Source organism: Lissotriton helveticus, chromosome 7 (assembly GCF_964261635.1).
Source record: "Lissotriton helveticus chromosome 7, aLisHel1.1, whole genome shotgun sequence".
Taxonomy (NCBI): Eukaryota; Metazoa; Chordata; class Amphibia; order Caudata; family Salamandridae; genus Lissotriton; species Lissotriton helveticus.
Genome location: NC_136068.1, coordinates 204990142 through 205007100, shown reverse-complemented (window position 1 = coordinate 205007100; position 16959 = coordinate 204990142). Strand labels below are relative to the sequence as shown.

Genomic DNA, 16959 nt, shown 5'->3' with positions numbered 1-16959 from the left:
TACAGACTCTTAATGATATCCCCTATCCGCTGATATCACGACCGTGACTTATTTCACTTGGAATATACAGAGCCTAAATGATCACCGTAGATCCAGACTGGTACATGCATACCTAGCCAGACATGGTGTGGACAGATGTTTTTGTTTTACAAGAGACGCACCTGACCACAGACAACATGACCCACCTCTGGGCCAGATGGTACGGTGCACACTCCTCCTCAGTCTATTCCATTTACGCCTGGGCTGTAACAATTCTGCTTGTAAAAGGTCTCCCGTGGAGCACAACGCACTTGGTCATTGACAAAGTTTGGAGATGTGTAATCCTGGTGGGCATGCTCTACGCTCAACAAATGATCATGGTTACCCCTTATTGCCCAAATATAGATGACCCAGACTTTTTCTTAATGTCTGGAGGCAGGTCCTAGATTGTGGCCCTCACCTGGTAATATAGGGAGGTGACTTTAACATGGTGCTGCAGGGGACCCTTGACCGCTCCAGTGACAGGCTCCAACACCCGCGCTTGGCGGAAGTCCATAATGCACTCCGTGCTGACAATGCACTAATAGACACATGGTGTCACACACTCTTCTCAACGAGACTGCACTTGTTTCTCCTCCACAAATGGTTCATGGTTTAGTATTGATTACTGCCTAGTGTCAAGATATGTCCTCACTTGGCCCACACCAGTAGAATACTTACCATGCACATTACATGATCATTCGCCGGTTAGGCTGGCTCTCAAGATCCCAAAGCCTTTCTCTCTGACGTTCCTATGGAGATTTCCTCCCCAGGCCCCGCGCGACGAGGCGTTTAAAGAAGAATTACGGCAAACTATTGCCTAGTACTTTGATTTGAACAAAGGGTTCGTATCTTCACCAGCTACACTTTGGGAAGCCTTTAAGGTGGTTATTCGGTGTGCGTGTATAGCCAAACAAGCGGGCGTACTATAGGAGTCTGAAATCCGAGACCTGGAGGGGGCACACAGTCGCGATCCTCAACTAAGCACACTAGATGACATACGGGACAAACACTCTGAATACCAAACTGATGCTGACAGGGAGGTCAAATACCTTGGGTGAGAGGTGCTGGTGCGCCGATATGGGAAGAGGGACCACCCTGGCAGGACCTTGGCTGGGCTGCTGTGCAGGCCACATGCCTCTGAGTATGTGCCCGAACTAAGAAATGTGAGGGCACCTTGTCGCATCCTCTCAGAAACTCCCATCTGTTATGTCCTCTTTCCTCGCCTGGCTTTACTCAATGGGAGAGACCATTTACACAGTCATTGCTAAGCTACCTGGACTCCATCGAATTGCTTTGGCTGGATCCTGCACATCGCTTATACATGGATTCCCTGATCACGCCGGAGGAGGTGGCACAAGTTCTAGCAGGCCTACCGGGCGATAAGGCACCCGTCTAAAATAGGATAACGCCGACTTATTTATTGAAGTTTTGTACAGCGCTAGCTGGACCCGAGGGTATCAGAGCGCTTCACAGTATGTACAATTATGAACAAGAGAATTTTTTGGGCAGTAAACAAGACCATTAAAACAAAAAGAGAAATAAAAGTCTGCAGATCGTCCACTTGAGAGCAACGAGGAACATAGTCCGATAGCGCCAGGTTTCAGGAGAGGGGGGTAGCTGCCCTGCCCCCAGATAGAAGTGAGAATCTCGTTATGCCAGAGAACGTTCTAGGAAGAGGGCTTTGAGTAATGGCTTGAATTTCAGGAAGGAGGTGGTCATTCTGATATGGGGGGGGGATGGAGTTCCAGATCTTGGGAGCATTTCCCGAAAAGGATTTGTTTGCGGTTTTGTGCTTCTGTGATTTGAGTGGGATGAGAAGAAGCGTGTTGGAGCTTCTGAGGTTCCTGGCCTGGTCAGCCCTCTTGAGTTTCGCGGCCAGGTATTCTGGTATGCCTCTGTGCAGGGCTTTGTGCGTCAGGCAAGCTGTACGGAAGCTGGCTCGCTGGTGGATAGGGAGCCATTTCAGTTATTTGAGTGCCGTAGAGATTTGCTCGTATTTCTTCGTTCCTGTGACCATTATTGCTGCGGCGTTGAGAGTAGAGGAGAGAGGACCTAGGTGTGAAGTTGCTGACCCGGTCACTGCTGCGATGCCATAGTCCATTCTGGAGAGCACCAGTGCCTGAGTGGCCTGTTTAAGATCTTTCGGGAGCAGAAACGTTTTTATTTTGTAGAGTAGTTTCAGATTTAGGAACGCACTTTTGGCTGTCATTGAGATGGGTTTTTTCAAGTCTAGTTTGGGGTCAAGGGTAATCCCTAAGGATTTCACTGAGTCAGTTGTCGTAAGGGCGCCGTTGAGGGTGTATAGCGCTTTGAGCCATTCGACGATTTGGGGGTTTTCATTCCTATTGGAGATGAGGAGCACTTCGGTTTTCTCTTGGTTAAGTTTGAGGTGGTTGGTTGAGAGCCAGTGTTGGACCTCAATGAGCATGACATTCAGTCTGTGAATGTCTGCGATTGAGGAGATTTCCAGATAGAGTTGTGTGTCATCCCCGTAGAGGTGGAAGGGGATGTTGGAGTTTCTAAGCAGTGTGGTCAGGGGTTCCATGTAAATGTTGAAAAGTTGTGGGGAGAGAACTGACCCTTGGGGAACTCCTCGGCTAACTGGAAGGGGGTCTGGTTCAAAGTTGTTGATTTTTATTCTTTGTTTACGGTTGTGGAAAAAGGAGGAGAACCATTTTAGAGCCGTCTTTTCAATGCCCGCTCTCTCCTGAAGGACTTTGAGGAGTAGGGTGTGGTTAACAGTGTTGAACGTGGCCGACCGATCTAGGAGGATGAGAAGGCTACATTGGTCAGAGTCGAGTGACATGTGGAGATCGTCTAAGATATTTAAGATTGCTGTTTCGGTGCTGCAGCCCTTTCTGAATCCTAATTGGTGTGGGTCTAGTAGTTTGATGTTCTCCAGGTGTTGGGTTAGTTGTGGAAGAACACATCTTTCTAGAATTTTGGAAAGGAGAGGAAGATTCAAAACCGGTCTGAAGTTGTTCATGTCCTTTGGGTCGAGGCCAGGTTTTTTTAATAGCGGCGTGACTTGTCCAATTTTGAGGCAGTCTGGAATGCAACCCTCGCTCAGTGAGCTGTTGATGATCTTGCACCAGATTGGGGCTAGTGTGAGCTTCAAGTCTTTAGTCAGTCTCAAGGGAAGCTGATCGAGGGCGTGGGAGGATGGTTTAGCGGTGGCAATCAGATTGCTTACCACTTCTTCCTGGACGAGACGGAAGGAGGACCAGCGGGTATACATGGTAATTGGGGTATTGCTATTGGATGCTGGTGTCGGGATGTCCAGTGAGGTGGCGGGCTTGATGATGAGCGATCGATCGATTTTGGAGATTTTTTCAATGAAAAAGCTGGCAAAGTTGTCACAGTGGATTTTAGACGCCTCCATGTTGGCTGTCACTGGTTTACATGTGTGGGCCTTGATGATGTTAGAGTTCTTTGGTGCGGTTTTTGGCGTTGTCTAAGGCGGAGCAGAAGAAAGTTGTCTTTTTGCTCTTGATGGGATCATTGTATTTTTTGCGTGCTGCCTTGAGTTGATCCCGGTGGAGGGAGGAGGGGTTGTTCCTCCAGGTATACAGGGGAGGGCGACATCTCATATTCTCCGCACCATTTTCTCGGTCATGCAAGATCTCCACCCGGCGGCCCTGCTGGATGCCATAAAGGCATTTGACTCCCTTGAGTGGTCCTTTCTCTTCCCCTTGCAATTTTTTTCTCCCTCCATTACTTAGCACAGCAGAGGGGCCAATCATATTATCTGACACATTATTATATTATTGCCTTAGAGTGACCTGCAAGGACATACACAGCACCTTCTCAGTTGCCCCCCCTCCCGACAACACTGCACTTGAATATGTACACACAACTGCATCACAGTGAATGCTTATCACACACCTCTATTCTATGACAAAAGTTGCTTCTCGAAAACCAAGAAGAGCAGCAAGGCACAACTTACTGCACCATCCAGTATAGTCACTCCCAAGTCACAAAGCTGCTTCCCCGCTGGACACTTCGTGAGCACGCAGGGCCTGGGAGATAGACTTAGGGCAAGACATATCGGAGTAGGACTGGCTTCACTGCTGCGGACAGACCGAGGGACTATCCCCCAACTACCGACTCCGATTGATTAACTTCAAATACTTGCACAGAACATACCGCGCACCCAAACACCTCCGTAGGATCAGACTGACGGAAGACGCGCCATGCATGAGCTGCTTTACACAACCTGCCTCGTTTGTGCATCTGCATGGACATGCCCGAAGGTGGCGTGATACTGGCAGGATGTATGCACAATAATCATTGACATAACCGAAGCCCCCTTCTCGCAAGGCCCTAAAAGATGATTACTTGGTTATGTCAAAGATACCCCTGACACGCAAGAAGATTAATTACGCTACTTGTATTGCTGGCTAAGCGCAGGGTGGCGATAGACTGGGGCCGTAGGCCAGCGCCCACGGCGCTGACGCGGCTGAGCGATGCAGCACAATGCCAAGTGCAACTCACTGCTTACTATTACGTAATGCCCCCAGATATCACCCGGCAGACATCTAGGAACCACTGGTGACGTATCTGCGCCGCGTGTGACACCCCTGCGGCGTCCACACCTGCGACCGACTGACTCCTTGACTGCTCCAGCTTGCTATGCACCATCCGGAAGAGACCAGTAATTGCAGATATCACTGTGACACCAGGGATCAGCATGTCTTCGTTGTATTGAATGCCACGATAGTGAGGGGCAGAACTGATCTGGTAATCATACTGTGAATGGGTTTGTTATACACCGTAAATATGCTGTCCCTGTTTTCCTTGTGTCTGGGGGACTTCTATGCTGTCTATCTCCTGTATGCACGGTCTAAACTTAATGAAAGTTTTTTTTTTAAAGTACACTCCATCACTTCCATGATGTCACATGCAATTATTTACCTCCTTCGCGCTTTCTATACATAAAGCAATCCTTGTTTGCTTCTTTGTTGATAAAGCAAATAAAAGAGGCTTTCTGAATGCCTCTTTTTAAATGTTTTAGCAAATTAAAGCTAGACCCAATGTATCTGCAAATGCTTGTTTTCATAGGCAGCTATTAAACGGGTCTTAATGAAAAGGCTCCCAGCCCACCAGTGCACATGCTCAGACAGAGATAATGGGTTAATCAAGTGAAGAAAGATACCTTAGGACTCAAGTACTTTTGTGGAGCAACACATTTCATCAGAAGGGCTTTATCCAATGAAAGCTTTACAGGACTAGATATGCTGCCTGGGACATCACTTCGATACTAAACTTTGAATGCTTTTGGTACAGTGTCTGTGCTTTGATGCATGGATCTCTGATTGGCTGGGTGGCTTCTCGCCTTCATTTATCCTGCTGTGATTTTACAGAGCCATGTCTGAACTGGGGTGGTGTGGAGTGCAAAAAAACGATGGATTTAGGCCCAGATCTCTGTACTGGGGTGAATGTATGGCATTGTTCTGCATTCTGTCCATCAACTGTTGTTTTTGCAGGTGATTTTACAGAGCGGCATATTCCGAGTCAGAAAGTTCAACAATGTCGTGTAAACAGGTTTCCACTTCATCTGAAACACTGATAGGTGAATGTGTGTTGTTTATTTAAGAGTTGAACAAAATCCAAATAAGGCAAGGTGCAGAGGTAGGTCAACTAGCTCATTTGTTGTCAGATCAATGTAGGGCCTTTTCTCTCGTTTGATGATAACCTGTTAGTTCTTTTGGAATTACAACAGTGTGGTATTGCGAAACGAACAAGAGGTGTCTGTTGTAAAATATTTGTATTTATTTATTTATTGCTTTTCTAATTTTACAGAACAGGTTAAACATCTCCGCTACGTGCATCTTCACAAATAAAACATAACGAAGAGCAGGTTGTTGAGCAGAAGAAAGTATGCGGGCTCTACAGGTATAAATAACCCTGAGAGCAATGCAAAGGCAATGAGACGTGGGTTGGGCCCCCACTTCTGGGGAAGTGGGATTCTTCTTCTGCATTAAATTCATGGCCCACTAGAGCCTCGCACTGTCAACATTCCCCCTATTGCGACAATTGGAAATATGGGAACCAAAGACCCCCCATTTTTCAAAGTTTTAGTGAACACCACATTTCCTCATTAGCCTGTCCTTTCCCTTGCCTTAAACCAGTCCATCAAGGTCCCAAGTGCTCACTTCCGGAGGGATAGGGGCGCTTGTGTAGAGGCAGTGGCAGTACCTCGGCACAACGCTCGAGAAAGGCGAGCAGATTGCGAGGGCTCTCCTCTGCTTGTACTTTATTTCCATCGGATGCATTTGAATTGATTTGCTGTTTTAAAAATGAACTTTTAAATACTTTTATCTTAATTGTGTTTATATTATCTGCTCATTCAGTAACCTACCGCTATTTGCTTTTCACTGACTGTGCTCCCCCTAAGCCCCGTTCCACCGCGGCTTCACGTGCCGTTTGCTGTGGAGGGCTAGGTCGGCCGCCATCTTTGGTGTGGGTCGGACCCTGCCGGACCCGAGTTAGCGGTCCAGCGGAGGTTGGGGCTTCTGTCTATAATTAGACCTGATGCTCGTTGGGCAGCGCGCTTGTGTAGAGGCAGTGGCAGTACCTCGGCACAACGCTCGAGAAAGGCGAGCAGATTGCGAGGGCTCTCCTCTGCTTGTACTTTATTTCCATCGGATGCATTTGAATTGATTTGCTGTTTTAAAAATGAACTTTTAAATACTTTTATCTTAATTGTGTTTATATTATCTGCTCATTCAGTAACCTACCGCTATTTCCTTTTCACTGACTGTGCTCCCCCTAAGCCCCGTTCCACCGCGGCTTCACGTGCCGTTTGCTGTGGAGGGCTAGGTCGGCCGCCATCTTTGGTGTAGGTCGGACCCTGCCGGACCCGAGTTAGCGGTCCAGCGGAGGTTGGGGCTTCTGTCTATAATTAGCCATGCCCTTTAGGACGCGCAGCGGCCACGCGCAGCGGGCGCGCCGCCCGCGCGCCGAAGGAGCGCCAAAGGAGGGCCCGTCTGTGCCCGTCCGTGCCCCGGACGTGGCCAGCGCCAGCCCCCCTGATGCTGCTTCTCCATCCACTGATAGGCCCTATGTCCGCTACTCCCGTGAGTATCTCATAGCACTTAGCGCAAATGCATGCACCTGCAGGGACCGATGGGAGCTGGATGATACATCTCGGCGTATTTGCCAAGTATGCAAATTTTGTTTCCAGCCTACTCTAACTGGTCCTACCCAGCTTCCCATCGATACGGCATGTATTCGGGCTGGTTTGATCAATGCTAGATCACTGGTCAAACACTCCAATGATATTTTTGAGTTGTTAAGTGACAATGAGTTTGATCTTCTCTTCGTCACAGAAACGTGGCTTAATGAGACATGCAACCCAGCTGTTGAATTCGCTATTCCACGTGGCTTCAAAATCACTAGACAAGATCGCCCCTTAGGCAGAGGAGGTGGCTTAGCAGCCATTTTCAGAGAGAAATGGACTTTTTCTCTTGATCCTTTGGGCCCCCCAGCTGATGCTGAGGTGCTCCACTTTTCTCTTTCTTTGGGGGCACATTTTACCTTGGGCGGAACTGTGGTGTATCGGCCACCTGGCCATGCAGGTAAATTTCTAGAGGCACTAGAGGACATGATAGTCCCACGGGCCCTGAAATACTCCAGATATCTCCTTTTGGGGGACTTTAATATTCATGTGGACCATTTAGATCTACCTGACACAGTTCGGTTAAATGATATTTTTGCAATGACCCATTTAAAACAGTGGGTTAAGGCTCCTACTCATTCAGGGGGTCACGTTCTTGACCTAGTATGCACTAACTTTGATATAAATATGTCTTACCCTGAAATAGTAACCTGGTCTGACCATATGCTGATTAGGTTCACCTGGCCCCTATCCTGCCCCGCTGAGACCAATCAACCAGCTGCTCATACACAGAAAATTAATATAGTTACGCTTTGTGATCAATTAGATACCTCTCGCCCTACACTTCCCTCTGATATTGAGTCAGCCGTTAGTTCTTTCAACTCATGGATTAAATGTGGAGCCGCTTCTTCAACTAAAACAGGTCGTGTTTGCAGAGTGCGCTCCACCCCCTCTAAACCTTGGTTCTCTAATACTCTCCGCGATCTCAAATCAGGTTGTAAAAAACTTGAAAGACGTTGGAGACAAGCCTATCTCCCTGAGGCCAAGAAAGAACTGAGGACGGCACAAAAGAGGTACTACGCAGCAATTAAATCGGCAAAAAGTCTATACTACGATGGGCGTATAACCAAGGCTAATAACAATAGCAGGGAAATCTTTGCTGTTGTTAAAAGCTTTGTTTCTCCATGTGCCGCCCAACCTCTTCTAACCTCTTCTGCAAAATGGTGTGAAGAACTTTCTGTGTTCTTTGTGGACAAAATTGCTAAAATCCAAGACGATTTACTTACTGTCTGTAATAATTTTCCATCCTCAATGACTATTCCACCCCCCATTATCCCTGTCTCTATGGATCAGTTCGTCCTTTTTACTCCAGTTGATAAAACAGATGTTGTTAAAATTCTTGCTACTCTACAATCAGGATCCCCCGCTGACCCCTGCCCTGCCAGAGTCCTTGCGGGCCTGGCCAATACAGTTGGCCAAGAGGTGACACATATTGTCAACCTCTCTTTTTCCACTGCCACTGTTCCGGCATGTTGGAAGCAGGCCAAACTGTTACCACTTCTTAAAAAAAATGGCTTAGACCCGAAGGTCCCCGCTAACTTCCGGCCCATATCATTGTTGCCGGCCCTGGCAAAGATATGTGAAAAAGTCGCATTCACACAGTTGGATAATTTCGTTGAAAGCTCTCAGGCTCTTCACCCAGCGCAATCAGGCTTTAGAGCTGCTTTCAGCACAGAGACGGCTTTAGTTGAGGTTTCTGAGGCTATCCGGGAATGTTTGGACGGAGGCGGCAGAGCGGCTCTGATTTTATTGGACCTCTCTGCCGCCTTCGATACGGTTCCTCACTCCCTCTTACTTACCAAACTAGCGGCCATAGGCATAACTGGTTCCGCTCTCGGCTGGCTGACATCTTTTTTGGATAATAGGTCCCAGCAAGTGTGGATGCCGCCTTTTTCCTCCTCTCCCAAAAAACTTTCAACTGGTGTCCCACAGGGCTCCACCCTCAGCCCCCTGCTTTTTAATATATATATGACCCCTCTCATTTATCTTGCAGAACAGCTAGGAGCAAAAATTATGGCCTATGCCGATGATACACAGCTTTTGTTCACATGGCCTAAAAACAACTTGGACATATCGAGAGCTCAATTCTGTTTATCATCGGTCTTTCGCTGGCTGGCTTGTGCCCAACTTAAATGTAATGAGAGCAAATCTGAAATCCTGCTGTATGGCTCCTTTCCAGATAACTTTAGTGACTCCCTCTGGCCCACCGATCTCCCATGTCCCAAATCTATCGGTGGACCTGCAAAAAACCTAGGAGTCTGGTTTAGCGACAACCTCAGATTTGAGGACCATCTGAAAAGACTTACTGGGATTTGCTTTTCCACACTAAAAACCCTGCGCAGATTTCTCCCTCTGCTTCCGAGAGAGGCCAAGGAGACGGTCATTCGCGCCCTCATATTATCCAGATTGGATTATGCGAATGCCCTCTTCTGTGGACTTCCGGCCTATCTGATTCATCGCCTTCAAGTCCTTCAAAATGCTGCGGTTCGGCTGTTGTTTAATATACCCAGAAGTTCTAGTGTCCGTCAACCTCTTAGAACTCTCCACTGGCTTCCAGTTGCTCAAAGGATCTTATTTAAAATCCTTGTGCTGGCATACCGAGCAGTCCATCAAACGGGCCCAGTTTACCTGAGAAAAAGATTTTCCCTTTATATCCCCAACCGCCCTCTCAGGTCTACCAATCTCCACCAAATGAATGTGCCAAAATTTAAATACAGCAGGCTCGGCGGCCAATCCATCTCTGTCAGAGCGGCGAGAGCTTGGAATACCCTTCCTCTCCATTTGAGAACTTCCTCATCCATTATGGCGTTCAGGAAGGGCCTAAAAACCCATTTCTTTAACATCACTGCCTAATGGTTGTCCCTCTAATCTGGATATAATTTGATCTGTCATCCCTTTCTCCCGCGCCAGGATACTATCATTTTAGTAACAGAGCGCGCTACAAAAGCCTCTATAAATAAATATAAATAAAAGATAGGGTTACTCTACATTTGCTCAATGTCGTAACACACCACAGTCATTCCTTAATCCGGATCTTTTGTTACTTTGATAGGTCTATTCTTCACATATTTTTAACAGAGCCTCCCTACCATGGGTGATGATATCACTATCCAAAACCCTCACGAGCATCTCTTAATCCTCTCTGTCTACGCCGCCACACTTTTGCACGGCTGTCCCCATAAAGGTTCATCTCTGTATGCCATGAGGAGTCTTTCCCCACCACAGCCCAATTCAGCCCCACACCAGCTTCAGATAAAGTCTCTCTGGGGTCCCAGCAGAGGGGCTGAACACAAACGCATTCTCCAGGGCACAATCTCTGTTCCAAGTGACACCGGTGACTAAGTACATAGATTACTTATATTCTAAAAACAGCTAAAAACTAGGTAGATGGATCAGGATGCATAGGGTAATTTTATTGTTCAATTCTACCAGAAACATACCCCACATCATGGAGATACCTCTTTAGGTGTGACTGTTTGTGCTAAATAAATAGCCGGATAGGTAGATTGATAACTAGATAGATAACTAGATAGATAGATAGATGCTGAAATATATGTTTATAATTGTTTTTGTTTTGTTTTGCTAGCACCAAACACTGAAAGTCACCCATTGCTATCTTGGAAGAAAACACAGGAAACGGTTCCTTGGAATATTATCTTGCTGCTTGGTGGAGGGTTTGCAATGGCAAAAGGATGCGAGGTACTGACTTGCAGTTTACTTTTTTGCATGTTCATGTTATAAAAATGTATTGTATATGACTTTGATAACCAAAAAGTTTTTTTTTACCTGAAATTATATATTTTTAGGGAAAATATTGTACCAGTGGACCTGTTTCTTGTTTAGGAGAGAAGAGGAGATAATGTGACTTGCAAATTGACAACAGTAGAGAGATACCTCGCTTTGTATCGCAAAATATATAGAGGTTGCTCATGGCATTTTGTTAGAAATGGGGACTCGAGTTGGAAGAGGTAGGTACCTTTGTCCAAATAGGGACCCTTGCTTCTAGTCAGGGTGAGGGGGGTACACTTCTAAAATAACCCCTGCGCACCCCCTTGGTAGCTTGGCATGAACAGACAGGCTTATCTCAGAGACAGTGTGTAAAGCATTTGTGAACACATACAGTAATACAGTGAAAACACTGCAAATGGACAACACACCAGTTTAGAAAAAGAAGTAATCTTTATCTAAACCAAACAAGACGAAAACGACAAAAATCTGCAAAACCGTAAAAGAAATATGACTTTCAAATGGTAGAAATAGTTTAGTTCAAAGCTAATTTCAGATGCAACACTTTTCACACAAAGTACCTTGGATGCGTCATGCACACAAGCAAAAAGGGTCACAGGGAAGGTGATGCGTTGGTTCCTTACTCTCAGGGAAGGTAATGCGTTGGTTCCTTGCTCCAGGGGAGGTGATGCGTCTGTTTCTTGCTGCTGCTCAGGGGAGGTGATGTGTGTGTTCCTTACTGGAGAGGAGGTGGTGTCAGTTTCTTACTGCGTGGGGAGGTGAGGCGTTGGCTTCTTACGACATCCTCCAATGATGCGACAGACCTGGCACCTCGATGCGATGATCCGGGACAATACGTGGATTCTTGCAGCTGCCCAGCAGGTCTTGCGTCGGAATCGGTGTGGTGATCTCGGGCTTCGGAGATCGGTGCACTAAATTTCTCAAGCCGCGGGCAGGCACTGCGATGATTTCTTCAACGATGCATCGGAAACAGGTGTGGATGTGTCACGCTTCTTGAAGTTGCGTTATTTTTGCAGCTCCCAGCTGCAAACAGCTGCCAGAGGTCCAAAACCACAGCAGGTACCTCTTAGCAGGCCAGACCTCCCAGCAAGGAAGTTCAGGGGAGCTGGTGGTAACGTCTTTGTGTCCCTGAGACTTTAGAACAGGAGGCGAGCTCAGTTTTAAGCCCATGAAGATCTTCCTCAAGCAGGGGACCCAGCAAACAGCAAAGTTCCTTCACTTTCCTTGGCAGAATGTTGCCACTGCAGGCCAACCCAAGACAACAAACTTCACAGGGGCAGTATTCTTCCTCCGTTTTCCCAGCTCTTCTCCTTGGCAAAGGTTGCTCTTTATTCCCAGAGGGGATCTTTGAAGTCTTTTCTATCCCTGAGACTTCCAACAGGAGGCAAGCTCTACTCAAGCCCTTGGGGGAACACCCTAACAGCAGGATGATGAAGGTCCAGTCATTTCCCTGCCCAAGACAGAAGCAACCACTGCAGGCCAAACCCAACAGCACACAGAACAGGGAGCCACTGCACATCCTCAGCCCCTATCACTCCAACGCCAGACAGTAAATACACATCCTAGCAGAGGCACACTGGATGGAGAAGCAAGAAAATAACTACTTTCTAAAAAAGGTATTTCAAACACAGAATGTAAAAATTACCATCATTAAAAGATGCATTTTTTACATTCAGTTCAGCATACTAAACTTTTTCTCATCTGGTTACCAGGGCAGTTATGCTTATTAGATGTTATAATCACACTCCCCATAATATCCTATGGGAACAGATAGCCTTACCATAGTGAAAAACGAAGTTGCCAGTTTTTCACTGTCAGGACATGCCACACACATCAGGGCATGTCCTACCTTTCACATACACTGCACCCTGCCCACAGGGGTACCTTGGGCCTACCTTAGGGGCGCCTAACATGCAAGAAAAGGGAAGGCTAGGCCTGGCAAGTGGGTGCACTTGCAAAAACAACAATTGATGGACGGAATGTTGCACAATGGCAAAACATTCACCCCCAGTCACAGATCTGGGTTTAATCCATCATTATTTTGCTCACCACACCACCCTAGTTCAGACATGGCCATATGCAAATCAGCCTTGACCCTGTGCCTCATGGGAACAGTCCAGCCCGAACTGCCAAGCAATGTCTTCCCTGGACCGGAATCAAGCATCCTAGGACCGATTTCTGGCTATCAGCCACAAACCGTGTTAGAGCCTCAGAGATATTGTTGATGACCCAGATGTGTTTATTAAGATCACAGAGGTTAACACACATCCTTATTTTTTCACATCCCTCAGGTGCTAGTACTACTCGGGCAAGCCACTCAGGACTCCATCTCCTCTACAACACCCTGCTTAAGCAGCTTCTGCAACTGATCCTTGATTGGACCTATCATCATGTTAGGGACTGTTATGCCTGAGCCCAAATGGCTCACCACTATTCTTGAGGATAATTTTGTATTTATAGCCCATTAGTGACCCAAGATCCTCCCTTAAAAACTTCAATGAATTCCCAGACTGTGTCTGTTCCCTTCTTACAGTTGGATACTAGAATTACTAAGTTTCAATATAATACTGCTCACCTTGATGACGGCACTCTAACAAGTCATAACCATGCTTTGCAGCATCTTGTCAATCGGATTTCTATTGCAAAACTGAATCTTCATGACCGTGTAGCCAAACACATGAATTTTTATGCCACCATATCCGACCAAATTGATGTCTGATAGGAAAAGTGTAATCTTATCCTGACCAAATAGCTTATCGCAATTTAAATCACCACTCCTAGTATTAAGTGGCCCTGAGTCTGCCATACTAATCTTTTCTTGCCACCCACCATTATTTCATACTCTGGAAGGACCATGTTAGAAAGGGGGTCTCTAGTTGGCAGTGGTATGCACCCTTCCAAGTAGGGACCCTTCCTTCTAGTCAGAGTAAGGGAGTTACATACCCAAGATAACCCCTGCTCACTCCCTCGGTACCTTAGCACGAGCAGTCAAGCCAATATCAGAGGCAATGTGTAAAGTATTTGTACATAACACACACAGTAACATAGTCAGAACACTACAAATGGACACCACAACAGTATAGAAAAATAAACAATCTAAACCAAACAGGATCAAAATGACAAAAACTCAACATATATAACTTAAAATATCAGTTTTGAAAGGTTTATGCAATTCTGTCCACAGAACACTATGGATGCGGTTATTTTGAGCACAAAGTACCTTGGATGCATCAAAATCAGCAAGTTAAACAGCCAGAGAGGAGTGAAGCTTCAGAAAACACAATGATGTGTCAGTTTCAAAGTCCCTGGTGAAGCAACGCAACAGTTCTGCTGTACACAGCAGAGGTGTTGAGTTGGTTCTGGACTGTAAGGGGAAGCGGTGTGTTGAAATCTAAGACAGTTCTGGTCTGCGGGTAATGCAGTGGAAAACTTGGCACACAGGTGCAATGTGTGGAAATCTGCATGTGCTGGAGGTTGATGCAAAGGCAAACTGGTGCTGCATCGATTCTTTCAGCTGCAGTCAAATAATGCATTGATTCTCTCAGCTGCACAGCAGGGCCTGCATCGGAGTTAGTGCGGTGGTCTCATAGTTCGGAAACATGGTGCGCTGAACTCGGGCTGCAGCTGTTTCTTTGGCCGCGGGTGGACTCTGCATCGATTTCTTCAGCTGCAGGGCAGTGGTGCTTAGAAATTTCTCCTGCATGACTGCTTCATCAGAAAAACACGGAAGGGCAAAACATCGATTTTGAAGTCTTTAGCAGCACTTCCCACCTCCAAGGGCCCAAAACTGGAATTGGCACCACTTGGCAGGTCGGAACTCTCAGCAGTGGAGTTCAGGAATGCTACAAGTGAAGTATTTGCTGGCCCTGAGACTTCTTAACAGGATGCAAGCCCAATCAAAACCTTGTTGAAACTTCTCAAGAAGTTTACACAGCAAAGTCCAGTCCTTTTGCTCTCCAAGAGAGAAGCAGCAACTGCAGACCGACCCAGCAAAGCAACACACAGCAAAGGAACAGTACTCCTCCTTACAGCTCTTCAGCTCTACCTCCTACCAGAGTCTCCACTTGATCCAGAAGTGTTCTAAAAGTCTGGGGTTTTAGTTCCAATACTTATGCCCCTTTTGGCCTCTGAAGTAGGCATACTTCAACGAAGAGTCTTTGTAGTTCAAACATCCTGCCTTGCCCGGTCTTGGCTCCAGACACACTCCAGGGCGGTGGAGACAGCATTGTGAGAGGCCAGGCACAGCTGTATTCAGATGTATGTGACAACTCCTCCCACCACTCTTACTCAGGAAGGCTCATCAGGCTGGTGATGGGCAATCAGGATATGAAGGGCAAACCTCAACTCCCTTTGTGTAACTGTCAAGAGTGAATGCACAAACTGGCTCCTGTTGGTCTAAACCAGATGTTGATTCCACAGGGAGGCAGAGGCACAAGATGGTAAAATAAAAAAAGCCCACTTTTTAAAATTGGCAATTTCAAACACACAATTTAAAAAACACTTTCACTTAAAGATGTGTTTTTAAATTCTGAGCTCAGAGAGCCCAAACTCCAAGTCTCTAGCGTTTCCCAATTGCAAGTTACACTTGTAAGAGGTTACAGGGCAGCTCCAATGAAAGCCTATGTGAGAGGTAGTCCTTGCAGTGGTGAAACATGAAATTGGCACAATCAGGACAGGTAAAACATGCCAGTATATATCCCACCTTTCACATACATTGAACCCTGCCCATAGTGGTACCTTGGGCCTACTTTAGGGGTGCCTTACATGTAGTTAAAGGGAATGTTTGGGCCTGGGATGTGGGTGCACTTGCCAGATCAACATGGCAGTTTAAAACTGCACTTTCAGACACTGCAATGGCAGGCCTGAGACAAGTTTACAGGGCTACTCATGTGGGTGGCACAACCAGTGCTGCAGGCCCACTAGTAGCATTTAATATACAGGCCCGGGGCACACACAGTGCACTTTACTAGGACTTACCAGTAAGTCAAATGTGCCACTCATGGATAACCAATCAGAATCACAATTTACACAGGGAGCACTTGCACTTTAGCACTGATCAGCAGTGGTGAAGTGCCCAGAGGGTGGTTTAATTAACACACGCTCCCTAGTGAAAAATGCCCAGAACATTTACGATCTTATTACTGAATCGCATCTAGACTGGCTTCTGGTCACAGAAACGTGGCTAAAGCCGTGGTGTAACCCTGCTCTATCCATAGCCTTGCCTCACGATTATCTTATTCAGCGCTTAGATAGACATGAACAACGGGGTGGAGGCCTTGCTATTATTTATCGAAACATCTTTAAATGCTCCATCGAAGAACTGACGGAAATAAAAGAAGCAGAAGCTTTAGCCTTCTCCCTGGAAATCCGGGATTCTTTTGTTTTCTCGGGAGCCTTTATCTACCGCCCCCCGGGTTCTCCCATAAAATTTTTGGACTCTATAGGTGAGGTGCTGACCGATCTAACAATCAGGTTTTCTAACTGCTCAGTTCTGGGTGATCTCAATCTGCACCTTGAGTCCCCAACTGATCCTGGGGTCAGCGGTTTTCTAGACACAATTGAAGTGCTGGGCCTCACCCTCGTGAATCAGGAACCTACCCACCAAGCAGGACATTTGCTAGACTGTATCTGTTCTAATTATCCCAGTCTGATAGCTAAACCCCCCTGTCCTCAGATATGGACAGATCACTTTTTAATTCCTTTTAATATAATTGGGACTTCGAAACCCTCTTCAAGGCCTCTAAAGGATAAGGACAAATCGCATACCAAACTTCTTCCTGACTGGAAGCTACTAGCCAGCAGACCTGATATTGTTGAAAAACTTAAGACTAGCCTACCAGTTCTAGTTGACTGTACCTCTGCTGATAATCAGACTTTCTGTGATTGGATTGCTGAAGCAGGTACATTACTTAAATCATCTAGAAATGAAAACCCCAAATCCGGGAAGGCAAAAAAGAATGCCCCCTGGTTTTCAACAACTCTTGAACTAGGTGAAGTAAAATCGAAGGAAC

General features: G+C 46.5%; 1 protein-coding gene across 1 annotated transcript in view; it reads left to right on the top strand.

Annotated features, from left to right (window-relative positions):
* Positions 1–16959, top strand: part of SLC13A3 (solute carrier family 13 member 3) — a 421387-nt gene that overhangs the window by 328112 nt on the left and 76316 nt on the right. The window contains exon 10 of the mRNA XM_078651950.1: positions 10788–10900. Coding sequence (XP_078508076.1) covers positions 10788–10900 — 113 coding nt within the window. The remainder of the gene's footprint in view (positions 1–10787; positions 10901–16959) is intronic.